Source organism: Sinocyclocheilus anshuiensis, unplaced genomic scaffold (assembly GCF_001515605.1).
Source record: "Sinocyclocheilus anshuiensis isolate Anshui unplaced genomic scaffold, SAMN03320099.WGS_v1.1 scaffold93, whole genome shotgun sequence".
Taxonomy (NCBI): Eukaryota; Metazoa; Chordata; class Actinopteri; order Cypriniformes; family Cyprinidae; genus Sinocyclocheilus; species Sinocyclocheilus anshuiensis.
In genome coordinates, this window is record NW_015539852.1 from 151,695 (window position 1) to 170,912 (window position 19,218).

Sequence of the window (19,218 nt, forward strand, 5' to 3'; positions counted from 1 at the left end):
TGGAAAATAATGTGTTTTTTGAACCTTAAACCGCATAAACACATTTCATTACACCAAATACACAAAATAATGTTCTTTTTAGCAACATCATATGACCCCTTTAAAGACTATTTTATAGCTGCCCAGTTAAGGCCCATAGTTTGCTGGTGCAATCCAGACTATAAAGCTAGATGGAAACAGATTGATTTCTCTTTTTTTCTGAAATACTGAGTCAAGCAGTAATTGCAGATGATCATTTATTAAGAAAATATATAAGTAAAGAATATCCATGGATAACTACTATCCAAGAAATATGGGCCACAGTGATTAAAAAATATGATTTGAAAGACGCTCTAAAGATAATGAGATGGTGTGCATACGATACAGATTTCACTCCAAATACTCTAGATGAATCTTTTAAGAATTGGAGTAAGAAAAGCATTACATCATATTATTTTGTAACAAATACTACTTTCTTAACTTTCCAAGAATTTAAGAATCAGTTTAAGTTGGATAATCATGCCTTGTTTAGATGCTTTCAAATAAGACACTACTTTAATTCAAAAGTGAACAAGAGCGGGGATTGGGCACAGAATGATTTAGTGAAGATATTCCTGTTGGCATATAGGGCTAATACTACTAGTAAGGTAATCTCCAAATTTTATCGTTTTCAAAATTACAGATCAGATTCTACCTCATAAATTCAAATTAAATGGGAGAAGGAAGGAAAATCCCAATGGGAAACCACAGGATCACACCAGTGGAGGTTATTTGCATGGATAAATGTAATTAGATTTTTCGCAAAAGTGCCATAGTGAAATAGGATCTGGGTGTTGGAGACACTGTAATTCAGAAGTAGCAAATCATCACCATATATTCTGGGCATGTCCAGTTATACACCTGTTTTGGAAAGACATACACCGGACATTGGAGGCCATATTCAAGATTAATATCCCATTTCAGTTTCATGTGTTATATTTGGGAATTCTGTATTTGCATGAAACAAATTATACATATCTATGGAGAATATTCCTGGTTGCAGCTAAAAAGGCTATTACGTGTAAATGGCTTCAACTTAATCCTCCCACTCTAGAAGAATGGAAAGCAATTGTAATTGAAATATGTAAGATGGAAACCCTTACTTTTTCTGTAAAATTAAAAAAGCAAAAGCGGGCTATTTTATGGAGTATGTGGAAAGAATTTTTGGACTCTGAGAATTAGCAATGTTAAAATAGATACAATCATATCTCAGTATTGTAAATGTAATGTAACTATGCAAGGTCACAATTACACTGTACCTTGCCCAGCTGGGTTTCCCCCCCCACCCCTCTTTATTGTGGTTCTGTTCTCTCTTCTTTTTCCTTTTTATTGCCTCTTTATTGTATATCATTCAGGTTCTGTAAGCATTACAAAAATGTATCCTGAAATGCACAGAAGTCAGCTGATTTGAATGTAACTCATTTTTTTCTCTCTCAGAATTTTGTATAGTATCTTTTGACTTCCTTGACATAAAAAAAATCAAGCTAAATAGAAATGGTTTTAAAAAGCAAAAAACTAATGAAAAAAGCACATTACATTACTAAAACTAATAAAAACTGAAAATATAAAAATATAAGCTAATTCAAAATATTAACAAATACTATAACAGTATATAAATAATACCAAAACAACATTGGCATAAACCACCTTTATGATGCTTTTATGGTGCTTTTAGAGCTTAGCAGCTCTAAAAGTTCGCTTTCACTTTCATTTAATTAAAAAGAGTAGATATTTTTCAGAATTCTCCTTTTATGTTCCACAGAAGAAAGTCAAACAGACTTGAATTTATCTTTTTGGGCAAATTATTCCTTTATACTTTTAATTCCACATAATTGTTTCTAACGCGCAAACACATGAATCAGAACTCTGAATAGGCTACAATTAGCTTTTTCAAATTTAAATGTCTTTCTGACAAAAACCCAAAAAGGCTTTCAGAGAGACTGAGGGTCTAAAAGACGAGTCTAATAAATGTTTCTAGTCTCCAGGGTTATTGGGGTGGAAAAAGAGCATGGCAATGTGTGGACCTCACCTGAGCTCGACCTACATTAAAAGCCCTGAGTAGTGAACCCTCACTGGCCAGGGACGTTAAAAGCTCATTTTGAAAGTGCTGCTACCTCAGGGTGCATTATCAGAAACAGTACAGAGGACGGCTGCACAATGTCATCTTAACAGTACATCCGAGCTTAGCAGACTGTCGTCATCCTACATTCACTTTAAGAGTCCTTGCAAGATATTCCAGAATTCATCACCTCTCTAAAATTAGAAATGACATCACTGGGAATCATTAACACAGCTGGATTCATTCTCGGTTAATTAGCGGGCATCAACAGACCACTAGCACTTTTATAACACAAGTCACTTAGAAACCAGGTCAGCCAGTCAGCAATCGGGTCACTATGAAACAGAAAAATCTTCTCTACGTAGGCAGAACAAGCAATTAATGGTTTAAGAATCACTCTAGCTGTCTGCAAGCGGTGTTCAATAATTTATCTGAGATTGCAGCTGGAGTATGACGCGCCGACAGCCCACAGGGGTGAAATGGTTGTTTTTGAGTGGCTCTGCAGGCCAAGGATGAATAGGAGGGTGTTGCCATGGATACTCCTTGTCCCTGAATGATGATGATGTGCGGAGGGAGAGCAGGTGTGGGGAAGCGCCACAAAGACAGTGACTTATTAAGAATCCAGAGAGGCATTAGACATGCACACAGGAAGGGCTCTATAAATTAATCCAATGAGCTCATGCGTGGAAAGCAAGAATAGAAAATATAAGGTCACATAACACGGATGATTTACAAACCTGCACGCTGTTGTTTCCCACACTAGTTGCTCTTCTAAGGCGATGGCCCATACCCAATGCATCGCCCAGCAACTGAGCCAGTCTCCTCTCAATCGTAGCCTTGAAGATCTTGTCACTCACACGCTGGTCTAACACTCCCAACAACACTGAACGCAATGTGTAAAACATGACATTACGGCTTTACAATGACTCATTTGACATTCATCGGAATATTTGATAGTATAGTAACATTACACTACTGTTCAACAGTTGGGGTTGGTTTGTTTTAGAAAGAAGTCTCTTATGCTCACCAAAGCTGCATTTTTTAAAATCAAAAATACAGTAAAAGCAGTAATATTGTGAAATTATACTACAAATTTAAATAACTGTTTTCTATTTTAATGTGTTTTAAAATGTAATTAATTTCTGTGATGCAAAGCTGAATTTTCAGCATCATTACTCCAGTCTTCAGTGTCACATCATCCTTCGGAAATCATTCTAACAGTTGTGCTGCTTAACACTTTCACAGAAACTGTGATAGATTTTGTGTTTTAGGATTGATGAACTTGGAAACTTTGATAATTAGAATGTTCAAAAAACAGCACTTACTTGAAATAGAACTTTTTAGTAATATTATAAATGTCTTTACTGTCACTTTTGATCAGTTTAATGCATCCTCGCTGAATAAAAATATTAATTGCTTCAAAAAAATAAAATAAATAAATAATACTGACCCCTAACTTTTGAACAATAGTGTACTTTGGAATACCAGTGTGTTAAGCTTAACATCAGCAGGTCAGTACCTGTTCTAACCCATGAGGAACGAAGCAGTTGGGTTGTGTTCAGCTTTGGGTAGTGGAAAGCTAATAGTGCAGAGAAGAAAAAACATCAAATATGAACGAATATTATTCCATTTTCATTATAACACAGCAAACCTCACTGAAGCTGATTTCCAGGTAGCTGAAGCTGGTTTAAAAGCTAGAATACCAGTAGATGGACCACTTTGGCTAACCTGGTGGGTGCCCACAGTCTAACCACCTACACTGTTATAAAACCTAGTGTGACCACCTTAAACTGTTGTACATAGCAGCTGTTTTGCATGTGCATTTACGTAATTATACAGAAATCAGTGTGTGGACTCACGTTCTGCGATCTGCCGTACAGGGTAGCCCAGGTAGTAGCTGTACTCAACCACGCTGAGCTGTCGAAGCTGGGTGCTCACCTCTGTCCCTGGCACATACCCACGGATATCACGCACAGCAAAGGTGATCTCCACTGGAACCTTCTGCTGTTGTGCCGCCATTTCCACAGAACTCGTGGTGATGTTTAAAATCTACAAAACAATTCAGTCTCTAAGATACAATTACGTGAAACTAAAGCAATGAGACATCAAGATTAGACGCTCATTCTCCAGAAAGGGATTTTAGAAATTACCGTAACATAAAATATATTTCTACAAGATATATTTCTGTATCAATCAAGCATCTAATGTAAAACGTGAACTACTAAAATATATTAAAAAAATTATTTATAAACCAATTAAAATGAATAAAAATAATGAAATCATTTAGTTGCTAAAATACAATTATAAATGATAAATAAATTGATTAAAATCTTAATTAAAACATATAAAATCATACACACTTTATCCATGAAAGCTCATGGATTCTCAGCACAAGTCTCTTCATTCACACTCACTGATCTATTAAAGAAGCGCATACACATTCTGAACGCAAGTGAATGAAATGAATAAGAGCCATTAGTTTTGTTGCCTTGACAACGGTTGAATTGATCAGTCCTGTGCTTTCCTCATCCAATCAGAGCAAACAGCTGGAGATGATGTCATCCCACTACACTGAAGGCAATCAAGCCTTGAATTCACATCACATAACCGAAGTTAAAAGCATGCTCCTTGCTTGCTAAAATCAAAAACTTGCTTGTTCAAGGATAAAAACATTACTATGTAATTCTCATTTGGATGGTTTACATTATGTAGTAGTTGTGTATGTTTAAGCTAAACTAAACAAAATAAGCAAGAGGATTTGAAGGAGTTCAGTGTCTGGTTACTGGTGTTTGAAACTCAGCTGAGCTCTTAATACCATAAGCTGGGTAAAGCAGTCAACGTACATTCACAGTGAAGTTTGTGGACTCTTGTGAGCGTCGGCGGACTTCAGATAAAGCTGTGATCAGACCCTTCTCTGCCTGCTCACTGAAGGTACACATTCGCACATCTACATGGCTGGGTACAAACTGAAGAACTGCAGACAGACAAAAGACATGCATATAGCCATATAGCAACAACATTTAAATACCAGAGAGAATATTCAAGAACTGTGACGTGAAGTTTCCTCTGCAGTTACCTGTATGAACATGGTACTGCAGACCTGGTATAGGACTGATGGGTGACACGCTGATAAAGGAGCTGGTGGTCCGAGCAGAGATTCTCAGGGCATTAATGACTGATATGGCAGTATAAACCACTGCACCAGACACAGCACGAAACACAAAGTCTGGAGGAGCTTTCACTACCTACAACACACAAAGGAGCATTTGATGTCAAGGATATGTACATCATATTTGTAATAGCAATTTCAAATCCTTTTAGAGCACATGGAGAAATATCAAAAAGCCTTTCAGTGTGCCTTTAAAAGTCAAGGCAGATTCAGTATTGTGTTTAAATGCAGAGAGTTACAAAGAACCAGTTGGTTCCCATTGAGCCAAATTAGGTGTTGTTTGTTTATGAGGACCCAAGAGATAAAACAGGAAGGGATGATTTTATCTATACAGTATGTTCTACTGACACAACACTGGATTACAAAACATATTTAAAGTTTCTATGGTTCAAACCAAGAGTAAGCAGGTTAAACTATCAATATCATGCTAAATTCTTAAAAGAAACAAATTCTTAAACAAATTAATTTCTAATTTCTCTACAGCTTTCTCAGGCTGAATAGAAGTCACTGTTAATTTCAATAGGTAGTTCTTGAGATATTGAAAAATAAAAGTACCCATAATACATACCTAATACCTAAATACCATACTTATGTTTTCAACAAAGTTGTAAATTCAGTTTATGCAATAAATAGTAATATCGCAAAAACTACTTTTGTGTGTGTGCAATATTCCATCTATTTCCTGTTAACATTTTTCTTTGCATCAAGGTGCATTTTTATATCCCAAAATATGCATTCAAATATATGCATGGAAACCTACATAATGTTCTTTAATTAAAAAAATAAAACATTATGTTAAAATGTATATTTTTAGATGCTTTTGCATCATTAAAAACTTGTAGCTTTTTGTTTTTGCAATTAAACTTTTCTGTGGAATAACAAATACATTTTTAAAAGTACAAATATTCAATAATCTAGCAATTAATTAAAACATCATCTATAATAAAGGTATTTGCAATTGTAGCTGTATTGTAATACTGTTTAAAATACTTTTAGATGAAGTACAATTGTTGTCACTGCTTTAAATTAATAAAGACATGAACAAAAAAGAGAAAAACAAATCTATTCATTATGTCCACAGTACCTGTAGCTCCACAGAGCGGTTATATTCTCCTTTGAGAATCTCTCTGACTTTGGCCTTGGCATATCCAGCAGTGGAACCTGGAGGAAACCCTACAACAGAGCAACCGTGTTATTTTTAGAACCTTAAATATTAAAATAAAATACTATAATGCTTGCATGATTGCTAATCCAGTTATTGCTTAAGGTGCTTAAGTGCTTTATGTAGCGAGTTGCACATTTATCCTCAAAAATGGACATGAGCACCTTTCTGGTGTAAAAATGTGCAGCAAGTTCATTTTTGTTATGTCTTACCAACTCTGATCAAGTAGGTGTCAGGTTTAGTGATGCTGCAGAGATATTTCCGGGCAGTGGTTGTTGGGAGGGTTGTGGATTGGGTTGTAACTGATGTGTCATTCAGGGTAGTCACTGTTGTGTTGTTGGAGCTTGAGATAGTGAAAGGCGCCACAGTAGTGTCATTATGTAATACTGGGGAGGTCGTGGTTGTAAGGTTACCGATCAGTGTGGTGTTATCGCTATCAGTAACCATGGTGTCAGGTGTTGTTCCAGACACAAATCCTTCATCAGCCATCACCGTTGCAGGAGGGGTGGAGATGATGTTGAAGGTTGAGTCAGTTGGGTTTTCAGAAACACTGATAAAGCTGGTTACTAAAACAGTGGGAAGTACACTACTAGGAAAGAGGGTCTCTGTTGGAAGTGAGGTGATAATCCATTGGCTGTTATTAACAGAAGACACGCCATCTGGTTCCTTGGTCACTGGAGGTGGGGTAGTCACCAGTAAGGAAGTGTTGTACGGTATAAAAGGTGTTGTAGCCCAATCAGTGGTTGAGTTTATATCTTCCAATGAAGCTGAAGGGTCTATTGTTGGTATAAACGACGGCTCCAAATATGGCAGTGTAGTATCTGTTAAACTCGGTCCAACTTCAGAGGGATCCAAGATAGTGGTGTTAAAAGGTTCAAATCCAGAGATATCTGTTGAGGATTCCTCAGTCCAGGAACTGTTACCTGTAGGCTGTAGATCTTCCTCAAACAAAGCTGTTAGCATGTAACTTGGGTCAATGGTGTAGGTTCTAGTGCTCACAATATGTGTGGTGCCAATCGGAATGAAAGAGAAAACACTAGAGGTCGTCTGATTGGTGTAGTACTCTAAACTGTTCATGTCTGGTAAAAGAACATCGGTGGGTTGGACTGTAACAGTGCCTGGCCAGTCAGATGCCAACTCTGAGGTCTCATTGACAGACTGGTTCTGGTTTAAGACATCTGAAGTTGTCGGGAGAATAGGTAAAGAATGGACTCTGGTTGGCTGGATGGTTGAAACGGTGTGTCCAATGTCTGATGTCAAAATACTGGTGAAATCTGGAGGTCTTGACATGGTAAAAGGCACAACGGTTGTAAAACTCTGAAAGGTTGTTACATGTTTGGTTAAGTCAGTGGTGGCTCCATTCAAGGTTGAATTGCTATTGAAACTGGGACTTTCAACAGGTTTGCTGGAGAAAGAATTAGTAACACTGGTAGAGGAGGGATACAAGTGTTTGCTGGAAAATGACATCACCATTCTTGTGGGGAACGTGGTGTCATAGGTCTCTGAATTTGAGTCCTCAAAGTCATACACATCAGTGACTAGACTGCTAACCAGTGAATAGTCATTGCCTTCAGATCCCATGAAGGACATTGTTTCTAGGTAATCTCCAGAGCCATACTCCACATCCATAATGTTGGTTGGGAAAAGGTCTTCGGGTGGGCCCATAGTTGGCTCAACAGACACTGAAGTCATTTGATGGTGTACAAAAACTAAATGACTTGGCTTCAATTGCTGATAGCCTAGCTGGGTGTTGGGGTCATGGCTGGTTTGTAACTGGAGGTCTTGGATTCTCCTAGATGGTTCCAATCTGTCTCCAAAAGGAACCTCAGAGTCACTGACTCCCACAGTCCCATACTGTGTTTGAGGGGATGGAACAGGAGGCTCGTCAGGAGAATCTTCTCCAACTGAAGGCAAGCTAGATGGCACAGATGAACCTGTAGTCTGTGATATTTGAGGAGCTGGGCTGATAGCAGACCAAGATAAGGGCACATTATGGGAGGTAGGCACTGGAGAATTTAGTTGTCGAGGCTGTCTGGAGGAACCTCTGGAGGTATATCCAACTCCCTTTCCAGACTTTAAGGAACGTAAAGGAGGTGTGGCAAGAGGCTCTGGGCTTGTGGCAGAGTTCAGGGAGTAAGCGAATACCGATCCAGTGTTAACATTGTGATTGTAATTCTCTGTGGCTTTGGATGGATCCGAACTAGGTGAAAGAGAAAATCCAGACAAGGCGGAGAATGCATTGTGTAGCACTTCCACTGAAGACTCATTTGGCAGGTTTGGAGCATCCAAAGGCCAGACTAAGGGAGACACAAAGACAAAATCAAATAAATGAAATTATCTAATGCAAACTTAAAAAGTAGCAACAAAACTATGTGGAAAACAGCTAAATGCACAAAGCAATGCACATATCTACCTAATCGTTGCAATTTTGTAACTATACATATTAGTGTACAGTTCGCAGATACACAATATTATTGTGCTAATTTATTTAATTACTTACTTAGTTTCATTGCTGGAAAGTGAACCAACTCCAGCGTAAGGCTAAAAGCAGCCGAATGTTTTTAATATGGCTGAATTTGTATTTAACATGATAACAATTTAATAGAAACATTTTAAGTTACAAATTATAATGCTTACATTTCCTCAGTTATTCAAAAAGCAGCTACAGAAAACGAGCAAAGAACATTTACATTACCGAAGAACATCATAACTGACTTCAGTCTAGCACGAGTATTATGCACTTTAAAAAATACTGTCGTTATAATCAGTGAAGCTGAAAGATGAATACACTGCACACATCTGCGGTGTGGTGCGTTGCGGCTCCGACACGGACACTGGATCTGATCGTGGCCACTCTAGTCAATGCTTGTTTATTCCAGCTGCGCCACGGCATGTTTCTGAAGAGTCACAGAAGCGGCTCTCTGTGCTGCATCGCTATTTTTGACGGACAATAAATATTAACAGTAATAATAATAATAATAATAATAATAATAATAATAATAGGCTTGTTATCGTCAAAGGTATCACCAACAGGCGATATCTCTGACTATCGATACATGATACTATCGTCTATTAGCACAACCCTAATACATATAGAAGGTTTATTATAATTCAGTTGTATATATCTATAGTTAGACACCGCTGTAACAAACTACCACAAACTCTTTGCGCAAGCCTTAAACACATCTCTATTCACCCTTTGAACCAATAAGGTTAAGTAACTGGGAAAAATATTGATTTTGAATTGATTCTTGACTGATTCATGTCAACAAATTGCGTCAATCAAGCCACACCAGTAAATAGAGTGAAACACAAATACAGAGTGAGATCATTCACTGGACGTTATTTCACACAGTTACATCAAACAGTTTGAGTTCTGAGGACTTTCATCATGCCATTGCACCCAGATGCTTCAAGGCTTTTTCTCTTGCATAAGTCGCATTGTCGTGATTACCCAAGTCACAATCTCACACATGTGCGGGAGGTTTGGAATGTGCCAAGGCCACGAAACAGGAGAGTATTTAAATAATTAAGCGTGCTACTTTCAAGAAGGATTCCTGAAAGCAGTATCGGCCTGTCTGGTTTATATTCCACTACACGTTTTATAAACTTTCCATTTGCATTGCTTTTTACGGTGGGTGCAGAGGTTGGGCATAAAAGCTGGCAATGTTTGGCTTGGTATTCAGAAGCAGCTGCACCGTAATGAAATGACCCATTCTGAGACGAAGGATGGAAGGCAAAGGTTAGAAGCTTCTTAATGAAGCATGAGTGAGCAAAACAGTCTCATGCCCTATTCAGATGAGACTAGTTTTCACCGAGGAGGTTAGGTAAATAATTCCTCCTCATTTATTTTGTCATTGTGCACATTATGGATTTAAGACCTACTTATTCTTTACCTATTGTATTTACCTTTACACAGTATTGTAAGGTAAATATTTCAACGCATGATCACAAATGTCATGCCAAAAAAAAATCATATTTTAAGCTACATTGTTTCACATATAGTGTGGCTTTACATCAATACACACCTGATTGTGTCATATAGCATAAAATTTCTAACAGTTGTGGGTTTTAGTGCTATAATAAACACATTGGAACACATTGGATGCGCTATTCTCTCAAACCATCAAAATAATATATAATATCATGACCCAGATATCAATATAATATCATATTAGGAGGATTAGCAAGGTGGCATTGATCAATGAGAAATTAGGTCAATGCATATGCTATTATTTACCTCATTATTTACAAGCCAACCATAAGAAATGAAAGATAAAACTGTTTTCTGTTTTCAAACAGAAATTACAATGAACTGTGACTTGCTGATTTCAAACCCATAGAAGCTGAATAAACCAAAACACAGAAGATACTCCACTTTTAGCATAAAAAGGGTCCTTTATACCTTTTTAATGCTTCATTCATGCTACCGGTTTTGCCATTTATATTCAAATGATAATACAGTAACAGTCAGTCATCTGCAACAAATAACATTCAATGCAGCTCAAGGTTCACATGTAGACATGTAGACACCATTATGAAACTCGTAACTTGAATGTGATTCATATTAGAAACATAGTAATATTTCAACAACCTCTCAGATTCAAAGCATAAGCCAGACGGATTTGTGACTCAGCAATAACTGACATCACTCAGCCTTCTGAAGAATCTCCCCCAACACATGGACTTCATACAGACTTCTTGTTAACCCACAATTCTATATTTAGACTCCCCAAAAAAGAAAATAAGACATGGATGTCAGGGAGAACACGCCTTCATATAAACTCTGGCTCTGTCATCAAAAGAAACAGCATTAGAGAAAGTTCCATAGCATCAGCCAAGTCCACTGACCACTTTAAAGATGATGAAAAAAAAGAAGAGAGAAACGGTTTTTGGCATTAATTATGTGATTGAATTTTTATCAAATATAAATCACACAACAACATTGTGCAAAAGAAACATCTTATTCTACATTAATCAAGTCAATATGCTCTGTGTTTGAGCTTCTTCAGAGTAAATAGTTCTTTGATAGTCTATGAGGCTGTGTTACTCGTTGCAACGCTCTGCGCCAAGTGTTTGAAGCCCCTATAAAGCAGGCGGCTGTGTAAAACAGATGATCAACTAAATAACAGAGAAAGAGTATGAAGCAGAATAAAGAGAAACAGTTGTTAGACCTTAACAATTACAGTGAGGAAAAAGTAGGTAAAGCCTAAAAGACACCACAAACACTGACACTAAGTGTTATTGTTTTTTTTTTTAGTTATATTTTTGGGCTTTTTATTCCTTTATTATTCAGACAGGACAGTGGAGAGATGACAGGACAGTATTGGGTATAGAGAGGGGAGCGGGATCGGCATAGGACCTTGAGACAGGAATTGAACTCGGGTCGCCACGAGCACAGTCACGCTTGTATATGTTGGCGCACTAACCATGAGGCTATCGGCACCACCAGCATTGTTATTAATTAAAACAAACTATTAAAAATTTTTTTCCTTGCAATAGACCAGAAATAAAATAAAATTATCAGGTGAAAAACTTTGCTGCCTTGGCTGAAATAAAGCACTACAATGACTAAAACTGAAATAAAATTACATTAAATAGAAATATAAAAACAAAACTACAGAAAAAATAACTAAACTAAACTAAAATTAACTAAAGAACAAATTAAAATTAAAACTGAATTTTTTTCTATTCTGTCTTTTTTTATTTATTATATAATTTAAAAAAACTTTCTACCCGTACTGTGTTAGGCTAACTCAGACTTGTCCTAGCACTTGTATATAATTGCTCTTGTTGATTTTGATTGCTTCTATTGTCCTCATTTGTAAGTCGCTTTGGATAAAAACATCTGCTAAATGACAATGTAAATGTATTAGTTAGATTTAGTAGCTTTAAATTCCTTACTACTCAAACTTAAGTTCATACAATTAAAATATTTAACTTAAAAGCTTAAAAAAGACCTCACCACTTTCATTAATAAAAAGTTGAAAAGGACAATATTAGCCCAATTTATCTACATTTTTGAAAAGTCACACAAAAAAAAACCTTTATAATCATGATAAATTTTCCTTACTTTATTTTTAAAATCATATTATGATTTTGGGACACACTAATTGTCATCTTGCTTACTATTTAGTATGCAAACTGGGACACAGCATACAGCACACTGACAACTCCGTAAACTCAAAAGAGAGTATTGATGTACAGTTCTAAATAAACCACAAACCTAGTGCAAAAATGATGGCATTTCAGCTGCGTGATTGATGAAGCTCTAAAACTCACAGGAATCATCAATATTCACAGTTTGATATACGAGTCTCTTTGAGAGGGATGCGAGAGTCATTAATTAATCTTACTGTGGCAATAAGTGGTTTAAATGACACACGGGTGAATGCTAATGTGTTCAACTATCTCAACCAAACATCAATTGCTGATCCACCATTTCTCAGGTCACTGAGCGAGACTAAAGCTAACGAACAGGACAGAAGAGGCACAGATTACTGCCTGACCTCTGACTTCATCAGATGAGTGCTCGGACATTTACATTTCTATTCTCAGATCCCTATTCCCTCAGGAGCCATTCAATAAAATATTAAAGCCACAACCACCCATTTCTGTGCTAGGCCAATCAAAATGGATTGTTGACCCAGTTTTCAAAACACTACAACTGAAAGTCATGTAACACATCTATGATTGACAAGCAAAGAGGACTCTGTCCTAAGTCAAACAAAATGGCATTTTAAATTTGTCTTGCTAATTTCATAGCTCCAATTTTATGTATCCAAAATACACACAAATAATAATAGATTCAAATTTTTTGCATTAATTTGACAAAACTACATCTTGATTGGAATATACAATAAACATTCTGTTCACAGGTGATCTTTACTTTTTTCTGTTTTCTTCATTTATCATGTATTTAATCTCAAGTTTGCATGCAAATGTTTGCATAACAGTTGCTCTGCACCCCTTTACCTAAATTCACTACTTCAGACTTAGGCTGTGCCTTCTTGAAGCTTGCATTCTGCAAGTGAATGGCGCATTATAGTGCCATCCAAAAGAGGCACAAAATCACTTTCACAAACTTTTCCATTAACTGTTCCCTCCTGGTGGAATGACCTGCCGATCTCAATCCGAACAGCTGAGTCCTTAGCCATCTTCAAAAAACGACTAAAAACACATCTGTTCCATCTTTATTTGACCCTCTAACTCTAGCACTTTCTATTCTATTTTAATTATTTCTATTCTCAGATCCCTATTCCCTCAGGAGCCATTCAATAAAATATTAAAGCCACAACCACCCATTTCTGTGCTAGGCCAATCAAAATGGATTGTTGACCCAGTTTTCAAAACACTACAACTGAAAGTCATGTAACACATCTATGATTGACAAGCAAAGAGGACTCTGTCCTAAGTCAAACAAAATGGCATTTTAAATTTGTCTTGCTAATTTCATAGCTCCAATTTTATGTATCCAAAATACACACAAATAATAATAGATTCAAATTTTTTGCATTAATTTGACAAAACTACAGCTTGATTGGAATATACAATAAACATTCTGTTCACAGGTGATCTTTACTTTTTTCTGTTTTCTTCATTTATCATGTATTTAATCTCAAGTTTGCATGCAAATGTTTGCATAACAGTTGCTCTGCACCCCTTTACCTAAATTCACTACTTCAGACTTAGGCTGTGCCTTCTTGAAGCTTGCATTCTGCAAGTGAATGGCGCATTATAGTGCCATCCAAAAGAGGCACAAAATCACTTTCAGACTTTTACATTAACCGTTCCCTCCTGGTGGAATGACCTGCTCAACTCAATCAGAGCAGCTGAGTCCTTAGCCATCTTCAAGAAACGGCTAAAAACACATCTCTTCCATCTTCATTTGTCATAAGAACAACACACAAAACTAACTCACTAACCAAGTTTAGATTCATTTCCATGAATCAGTTCAAATGATCCATTTCAATTAATTAATTACTGTATACTATAATGCCTCAAATGTGAAAAACATGCCTGGATTAATATATGTATAAGCATATAGTATACTATGTCTGTCTGATGAAGTCCACTTATATTTCTTTCAGTATGATAGTTGAAACCAGTATTCTGTCAATATGTTCTTGTTGCGTTGTTGCTTTTACGGGTGAGCCGGATCAAACAAAATGATGTAAAATGGCACCAACAGAAACTGTAACATTCAAGCAAAGACAAAGTAATTAATGATGGAGTGACTTAATAATCCTGATTGACAGACAAGTTCAATAATTAATTGTAAGAGGGTCACCTTCAGCCTAAATGAGCAGTGTTTATCGTGAGTAATGGCAGGCAGCCTCTCGCCCGACAGACGGGCAGCAGGGGAAATACCCTGACTCCACACAACAGTGCGGCAATGACTCCCTTTGCCACCTGGAACATAAATGCAACCGTGTAACGCATGAACAGTCTGGCAATTGTTAGAGCTATCGCTTTCACAGAGATCTACCCAAGAGATACGTGTCAGACGCAAATGTAGATGTCAGTGAGACAATGCACATAGTGACGAATATCCACAAAAAACTACTTGCAGTATTTAAAAGTGATGCATAACATATTTGCAACAAGTTTAATTTAAACCAGTGGTCATTAACACCATAATATAAAACACAATTCATGCATAATGCTTAGATTAAAATAAAACAACAACCCAGGGAACCTATTAAGGGTGACAATAGAAATACATTCTAAACCAGAACTATTATAAAACATTAAAAGTAGTCATGATTTCACAACACTACATTTGATGTACCAACCATCTTAGAGCAAAGATCTGTTCTTTGAGCGTTATAATCTCATGAGGATCACACAAACATGGACTTTCTATATGCACAAACTCCCTTATACATGTTATGTTACGTAATGGTTTCTGCACAAATGCTATTTAATTTATGGAAGTAAATACAAAACGCAGTATGCTTACATGCCCTTTGGCCTTAAAATGATGGCAAAACCAGCCAGTAAAAGTTTATTATACCTAAAAAATTAAGTGCACAGAACACAATGGTTTAATTTAAAGTATATAACGTAAAACTTCATTTGAAAGCTCAAGATTAAAAAACTTTTATCAAAGGAAATACTTCTGAATTTGCTGTTTGCATGACGCTTGATGTTAGAACTGTTGGAAAACATGGAAAAGGTGTTAAAAAGACAGGCTGTTTTTGTCAAATACAGAAGAACAGCGAGATGAAAAACTACAGAGACAGTGAGGTGATTATCATCACAAAAGGAAACAGTGAGCTACTACTCTATTTTGAGCTCTTCATGGCCACGCAGCTAATAAAATAACACTTATGACCGATTGACGACATCCTTTATGAACAACGGATGAAGTGTGTTGCATGATGCTTTCAAAATAAAACACAAAGGGATCTCAAATTAAATGAAACTGGATTATGTTCGATGTCAGTATGTCTTTCCGTCTGTCTCTCTCTTTGTCTTTGTGAAAAGAATGACGTCTTGGGCTGAAACCACAAGGAGGCTGAAAATGAGATCAAACCCATATAAATGATTCAGTTTAGCACACCCAAATGTAATTTGTTCCTCCCTAAACTCCTGTCCAGTGGCAAGTGGGAGAAATAACCCAATAAACCCATCCCAAACAAAACCAAAACAATATGATCATCTGCCTAACAATCACAGACTCTTTGAATGATTTTTCACCAACACACTAAACAATGAGCCAGACACCATGATAAACACACACTGTTTGACATATGATAACCTCTTATTGTCAAATAATCAGTGCTAATGTTGTGAGGCTGATTCATTTGATAGCGTTCGTTAGTAAGGCTTACAAATAACTCTGTTTGAAGATCGTTTAAAAAAAAGAGACTTGTTTTCATCTTACTTTTTGTAAGTCAACTCACAAAAAAGTGGTATAAAAATATTGGTAACTTGGTCATTACATTAAAATGGTACTTTGGCACAAATTTTGCCATATAAGGCCTATATACACTTCTGTTCAAAAGTTTGAGGTCAGTATAATTTTTAATTTTACTTTTATTTAGCGAGGACACAATAAATTGATCAAAAGTGACAGTAAAGACTTTTACATTGCTACAAAGATTCCTTTTTTGACTTTATATTCATCAAATACTCTTTAAAAAAAATGTGTCATGGTTTCCTCAAAAATATTACGCAGCGCAATTTTCAGTGATTTTAAGAATAAGAATTTTTTTGAGCACCAAATCAGCATATTAGAGTGATTTCTGAAGGATCATGTGAGCTTTGCATCACAGAAATAAATTACATTTTAAATTATATTAAAAAACAGTTATTGATTAGAATAATAGTTCAAAACATCACTGTTTTTACTGTGATCAAATAAATACAGCTTTGTGAGCATATCAAAAACATTCAAAAGATCTTTTGAATACTTAAAAGTTTTGAATAAATAATATTATGGTACTTGTTCAAAAAACATAGAATTAACACAGTATCTTGTCCAAGAAACCTATGATAAAAGTACTATGGTATGTGTAAACCAGTAGATGACTGAATCTTTAATTTGTTAAACCGCTCAGAGCCACTCTGAGCAATTTATGGGACATACCTGCAACTTTTACGGTAGAACTACACAGTCTAATTTGAAGAGAGCAGCTGTGAAACACACAACAAGTCAGACTATAGCCAAGACCTACTAGTGAAAACACTGAGACATCAATTAAACACACCCCCCCACCATGATGTCATTTCCTTCCATTTGCCAGGCTCATTCTAGGGAAAGTCTCATTTGCTGGTTGTTGCTATTCCAGAGAAAAAGGGTAAACGAGATAATTTAACAAAAAAAGACAAAGGAAAGGTCTTTGGTATTAATTCAAGCCCCCTTGCCCACACATGTTTCTGTTTTAAGCTGATCCCATTGCGTGACTGCCTCTGCCTAATGCTGGCAGATTCCTCGTGTGCTGCCTAATCGAACAATCAAGGCAGAGTCTGTGCTGACATTTGTTTTATCTCAGAATGCCTTTATAGAGAGAAGATGCTGTTATTTTAGATTTCTCTTGTATTACATTTACAAAATGCGGTATTGTGTACTGCATCCTTCAGCCACACAACTGTCTTGTTTGTAGTCTACGCTTCTGCATATTTTTGTATACTTACAAACTCAATTTAAGCTGAGAATAACGCCAATTTAAAATGGAAATCCAATATTATATCCCCATCACTTTTAAAAGGAATATTTCACATAAAAATGTACATTCTTTCATCGTTTACTCATGTTGCAAACCTGTACGATTTTCTGAGAAACACAAATGAAGATGTTTTGCAGAATGTTCTGGCTGCTTCTTCTATGCATTTATTTGATGATATATACAGCAAAAACAAAAATATTGTGAAATATTATTACCCTTTAAAATAACTAATTTATATTTGAACGTATATTAAAATGTCATTTATTTCTGTGATGCAAAGCTGAATTTTCAGCATCATTACTCTAGTCTTCAGTGTCATATGATCCTTCAGAAATAATTCTAGTATGCTGACATTGTGCTCAGGGAAAAATGTTTAGGTTGAAAACCGTTAATATGCTCAATATTTTTGTGGAAACCGTGATCAGTATTCTTTGATGAAGTTGATGAACTGCATTTATTTGAAACCGGAATCTTTTGTAACATTATAAATGTCTTTACTGTCACTTTTAATAAATGTAATGCATCCTTTCTGAATAAAATAAGCAATTCCTTTTCCCAAAAAACATTTAAATGAAAAAAAGAGCAATGTGAGAGTGACGTGAGGGATAAAATCAGCCTCTCTGACACTGAACAGAGCCCTGTTGTTTGTCTCATCAGCGGCTAAGTGCTCGGGACGACTGAAATTTCCCATGTACAGCCATTGATTGAACTACTATGAAGTACAGACAAAAAATAATGAGCAGGAACAGCATAAACACAGCACACCAGTGGCTTCCCTCATGTCACGAACAGTCTTGTTATTGTAAGCATAAGCCTGAGACAATTTTCCAAAGTGAAAAAGTACTAATAGTCAAATTCGCCTGAATTTTACAGCCTAACATCTTGGTTGAGTGGCTGACTGTGTTTTGAGTAAAATAAGGCTGGAACGTGTTACCTAACATGGCACACAGGCAGAGCAGAGTCACGTCAGGCGAAACACTGTCTCTCTGACGGTTTCCATCGATCAGACTGAGCTCATGTCTGCTGATGGCCACCATAAATGCTTAAGTCCATCTCTCCTGCACAGCATTCGGTGAAACTGAGAATTTAAGAATGGCTCCCTTTCAATTCATGATTAAATTTAAATCGAATTGGCCACACAGAATGTTGAATTTAATGTTGAAGAGGAATTTACTCAATATGTAATTGCTACTATAACTTCTAACTATGAATTCTACTTGCTTAAATCAGCTTTGCCAAACTAAAAATCTATCATTTAAAATGCTGCAAGTGAATTTAGGCATCACAACATTATAATGTACAGTATGAAAAATTGGACTTTTTTTCCATTTTTTAATTAATACATTTAACTTAAATTATAGCATTTTAAAAGCACTCAAAAAAATTAAAATGTATTATTATAATATATAATAATATAAATTAGATATTAGTTTATTATATTTTAATTAGTGCTGTCAAACGATTAATCGCGATTAATCACATCCAAAATAAGTTTGTTTACGTAATAAATGTGTGTACTGTGTATATTTATTATGTATATATAAATACACACACATACAGTACATATTTTGAATCTATATGAATTTATATTCATATAATTTATATTATATATAAATATTTTTAATATATAAACATA

The 19,218-nt window shown here is 36.0% G+C and overlaps 1 protein-coding gene across 1 annotated transcript in view; it reads right to left on the bottom strand.

The window, feature by feature from the left end:
• The window catches only part of LOC107684677 (UPF0606 protein KIAA1549-like), a 56,534-nt gene that overhangs the window by 24,157 nt on the left and 13,159 nt on the right, over positions 1 to 19,218 (bottom strand). Inside the window, exons 3-9 of the mRNA XM_016481002.1 lie at positions 6,621 to 8,705; positions 6,331 to 6,419; positions 5,154 to 5,322; positions 4,921 to 5,051; positions 3,937 to 4,126; positions 3,597 to 3,656; positions 2,815 to 2,960 (exon numbers count right to left, since the gene is read on the bottom strand). Coding sequence (XP_016336488.1) covers positions 2,815 to 2,960; positions 3,597 to 3,656; positions 3,937 to 4,126; positions 4,921 to 5,051; positions 5,154 to 5,322; positions 6,331 to 6,419; positions 6,621 to 8,705 — 2,870 coding nt within the window. The remainder of the gene's footprint in view (positions 1 to 2,814; positions 2,961 to 3,596; positions 3,657 to 3,936; positions 4,127 to 4,920; positions 5,052 to 5,153; positions 5,323 to 6,330; positions 6,420 to 6,620; positions 8,706 to 19,218) is intronic.